The 3,838-nt window shown below is 52.6% G+C and overlaps 1 protein-coding gene across 1 annotated transcript in view; it reads left to right on the top strand.

Moving 5' to 3' along the window:
- Positions 1 to 3,838, top strand: part of PLOD1 (procollagen-lysine, 2-oxoglutarate 5-dioxygenase 1) — a 48,332-nt gene that overhangs the window by 30,789 nt on the left and 13,705 nt on the right. Inside the window, 3 exon segments of the mRNA XM_011996636.1 lie at positions 1,800 to 1,904; positions 2,667 to 2,792; positions 3,146 to 3,287. Of these exon segments, the coding sequence (XP_011852026.1) occupies positions 1,800 to 1,904; positions 2,667 to 2,792; positions 3,146 to 3,287 (373 nt within the window).

The raw sequence follows: 3,838 nt of genomic DNA, 5'->3' as shown, positions 1-3,838 counted from the left end.
CTGCTAAGGACTAGGTCATAAATCTTTGCAAATTGGCTCTGCCGGCTCTGTTACAACCACTCAGCTCTGACCTAGTAGCACAGAAGCAGTCACAAGTAATACGTAAGTGAATGAGTGAGGCTGCATTCCAGCAAAATTTCATTTATGGACACTGAAATTTGACTTTCATGTCTTTTTTTTTTTTTTTTTTTTTTTTTCTGAGACTTGGTGTCACTCTTGTTATCCAGGCTGGAGTGCAGTGACAGGATCATAGTTTACTGTAGCTTCAAACCCCTGGGTTCAAGCGATCCTCCTACCTCAGCCCCCCAAGAAACTGGGACTACAGGCATGTGCCATCACATCCAGTTAATTTTTAAATTTTTATTTATTTATTTAGAGACAGAGTCTCACTCTGTCACTCAGGCTAAAGTGCAGTGGTGTGATCTCCGCTCACTGCAACCTCCCCGTCCCGGGTTCAAGCGATTCTCCTGCCTCAGCCTCCGGAGTAGATGGAATTACAGGTGCATGCCACCACACCTGGCTACTTTTTGTATTTTTAGTAGAGACAGGGTTTCACCATGTTGTCCAGGCCTATCTCGAGCTCCTGACCTTAAGTGATCCACTCGCCTCGGCCTCCCTAAGTGCTGAGATTACAGGTGTGAGCCACTGTGCCTAGCTAATTTATTTTTATTTTTTGTAGAGACAGGATCTTGCTATGTTGCCCAGGCTGGTCTCAAACTCCTGGCTTGAAGTTATCCTCCCGCCTCAGCCTCCCAGAGTGCTGGGATTACAGGCATGAGCCACTGCACCTGGTGATGACCTTCACATAATTTTTACATCTTCTTCTTTTGATTTTTTTTTCTTGAAACCACTTAAAAACATAAAACCAGCCAAGTGCAGTGGGTGACGCCTGTAATCCCAGCACTTTGGGAGGCCAAGGATTGCTTGAACTGGGGAAGTTGAGGCTGCACTGAGCTGTGATTGTGCCACTGCATTCCAGCTTGGGTGACACAGTGAGACCCCCATCTCTAAAAAAGGAAAAAAGGCTGGTGCAATGGCTCATGCCTGTAATCCCAGCGCTCTGGGAGGCCAAGGCGGGCAGATCACCTGAGGTCAGAAGTTCGAGACCAGCCTGGCCAACATGGTAAAACCCTGTCTCTACTAAAAATACAAAAATTAGCTGGGCATGGTGGTGCACACCTCTAATCCCAGCTACTTGGGAGGTGGAGGCAGGAGAATCGCTTGAACCTGGGAGGTGGAGGTTCCAGTGAGCTGAGATTGCACCATTACATTCCAACCTGGGCAACAGAGTGAGACTCGTTCTCAAAAAAATAAAATAAAATAAGATAAAATAAAAATAAAAAAAGGAAAAACATAAAGCTGTTCTTAGCCCATGAGCTGTATAAAACCAGGGAGGGCCAGAGTTTGACTCACAGACCCTCGTTTGCTGAGTCCTGCACCAGATAAACAAAAGTAACATAGATTTTTAAGGCTTTTGGTACAAGTTACCGAATTGCATTTCAGAAAGGCAGCCCCAGCTTACTCCCCACCCTGGGCTATGTAGGCACCTGTGGGCTGTGTTCTTCCCAGTACCGGGGTTTTCAGGGCACTTGATACCAGTTGCCAAGCTCTGGGCCTTGGGTGAGAGCCCCGAAGTCCAGGGGTTTGGGACTCAGAGTCGGGAGGGACCTTTGAGGCTGCCGGTGTGACCTCTCTAAAGCCCCTTGGCTGGTATATGGTGAAGCCAGACTCTGATCACAGATGTGAGCAGCCACCAGTGCACCAGGATCAGGTGCACTGACCCTGCATCCTCCTTGCAGAGACCTGTGCCGGCAAGACCGCAGCTGCACCTACTACTTCAGCGTGGATGCTGATGTGGCCCTGACCGAGCCCAACAGCCTGCGGCTGCTGATCCAACAGAACAAGTGAGGCTGCTCCGTCTGCGCCCAGCACTGCTCTGGATTGGCCTGGTCCCTGGGTGGGAGCCCTCCTTGCCTTCCTCCTCCTCCTCCTCTTCCTACTCTTTTTCCTCCTTCTGCTCCTCTTTCTCCTCCTCCTCTTCCTCCTTGTCTTCTTCCTCCTCTTCCTTCTTTTTCCTCTTCCTCCTCCTCCTCTTCCTCCTCTTTTTCCTCCTGCTTCTCTTTTTCCTCCTGCTTCTCTTTCTCCTCCTTATCTTCCTCCTTGTCTTCCTCCTCCTCTTCCTTCTTTTCCTCTTCCTCCTCCTTGTCTTCCTCGTCCTCTTTCTTCTCCTCTTCCTCCTCCTTCTTCTCTTCCTCCTCTTTTTCCTCCTCTTGCTCCTCTTTCTCCTCCTCATCTTCCTCCTTGTCTTCCTCCTCCTCTTCCTCCTTTTCCCTCTTCCTCCTCCTCCTCATCTTCCTCGTCCTCTTTCTCCTCCTCCTCCTCCTCCTTGGCCTCACCCATTACCCGGAGCTGTGGATCCCCAGCCTGATACCCCAGGTTGTGATAGAGAAGGTGTCCTGCCCTGTCTGCTCCTGGCTGCCCCATGGAAGGGAGCAGGTACCGGAAGAGCCAAACCCCCGACACCCCAGCCAAGGCACTGTCTGTCCCAGTGAGGTGCTTGGGGACCCCTGCGTGCAGGTTGAGGGGCACCCTCCTCCCCCTTCCCTCCTCCCCCCATCCCTGGTTAGTGCTGCCTCCCACTCGCACTGAGGTGCTCCCTTCCTCAGGAACGTCATCGCCCCGCTGATGACCCGGCATGGGAGGCTGTGGTCGAACTTCTGGGGGGCTCTCAGTGCAGATGGCTACTATGCCCGTTCCGAGGACTACGTGGACATTGTGCAGGGGCGGCGCATGTGAGTACCTGTAGGGTGGGGGTGGGTGAGGGACACCTTCATCTGGCTTCTGCCTGGGTTTGTGGGGATCCCTCCCCAATATTCCTGTCTTTGTTACCCTCAGATTCCTGTAGAATCTGAAGCAAGGAAGACTGCAGTTAGACACATAGAAGGACTTCCTGACAAATAGGCCCATGTGTCCAGGGTGGGGGAATCAAATCACCACAGTTGTGCCCTCCCAGCCTGTGCCTTCCCCTTCTCACGGCCCAGACTCCCCAGACCCCAGGCTGTGACTCCCAACCACCAGCCTGTGACTCCCTCCATTTTCGCCACCACCAGCCTCTGACCCCACCCTCTTTCTCTCTCTCCCGCAGTGGTGTCTGGAATGTGCCCTATATTTCAAACATCTACTTGATCAAAGGCAGTGCCCTACGGGGTGAGCTGCAGTCCCCAGATCTCTTCCACCACAGCAAGCTGGACCCCGACATGGCCTTCTGTGCCAATGTCCGGCAGCAGGTCAGCCAGCAGTGGGCGGCACAGGACGCCCTGTGGATGGGGCAGGCGGGAAGGTGGGCCTCCAGCTCTGACCCTCATGGCGGGCCGCCTTGTCACCATAGGCCTGGGAGCTCCTGAGATTCTAGCAGGGCATCTTGGAAGCCACTAGCGCCTGGTGGAGGACTGGGGGCCGTCTGGCACAAGGGCTGGTCCTCAGGGGTGTGCAGGGACCTTTTAGCAGACCTGGTTTTTACACCATCTATTTTATTTACTTTTTTTTTTTTTTTTTCCCTGAGACGGAGTCTTGCTCTGTCTCCCAGGCTGGAGTGCAGTGGCGCGATCTCCGCTCACCAGGGTTACTGGGACTACAGGCGCCCGCCACCATGCCTGGCTAATTTTTTGTATTTTTAGTAGAGATGGGGTTTCGCCAGGATGGTCTCGATCTCCTGACCTCGTGATCCACCCGCCTCAGCCTCCCAAAGTGCTGGGATGACAGGCGTGAGCCACTACGCCTGGCTTATTTACATTTTTGACATAGCCCAAAGAAAACGAAACTTTCCACTTAAAAGTAC

This window comes from Mandrillus leucophaeus, unplaced genomic scaffold (genome assembly GCF_000951045.1).
Source record: "Mandrillus leucophaeus isolate KB7577 unplaced genomic scaffold, Mleu.le_1.0 Scaffold52, whole genome shotgun sequence".
In the NCBI taxonomy this organism is placed as follows: Eukaryota; Metazoa; Chordata; class Mammalia; order Primates; family Cercopithecidae; genus Mandrillus; species Mandrillus leucophaeus.
The sequence above is the reverse complement of the archived record's forward strand: the minus strand, read 5'-3'. Positions and strand labels throughout refer to the sequence as shown.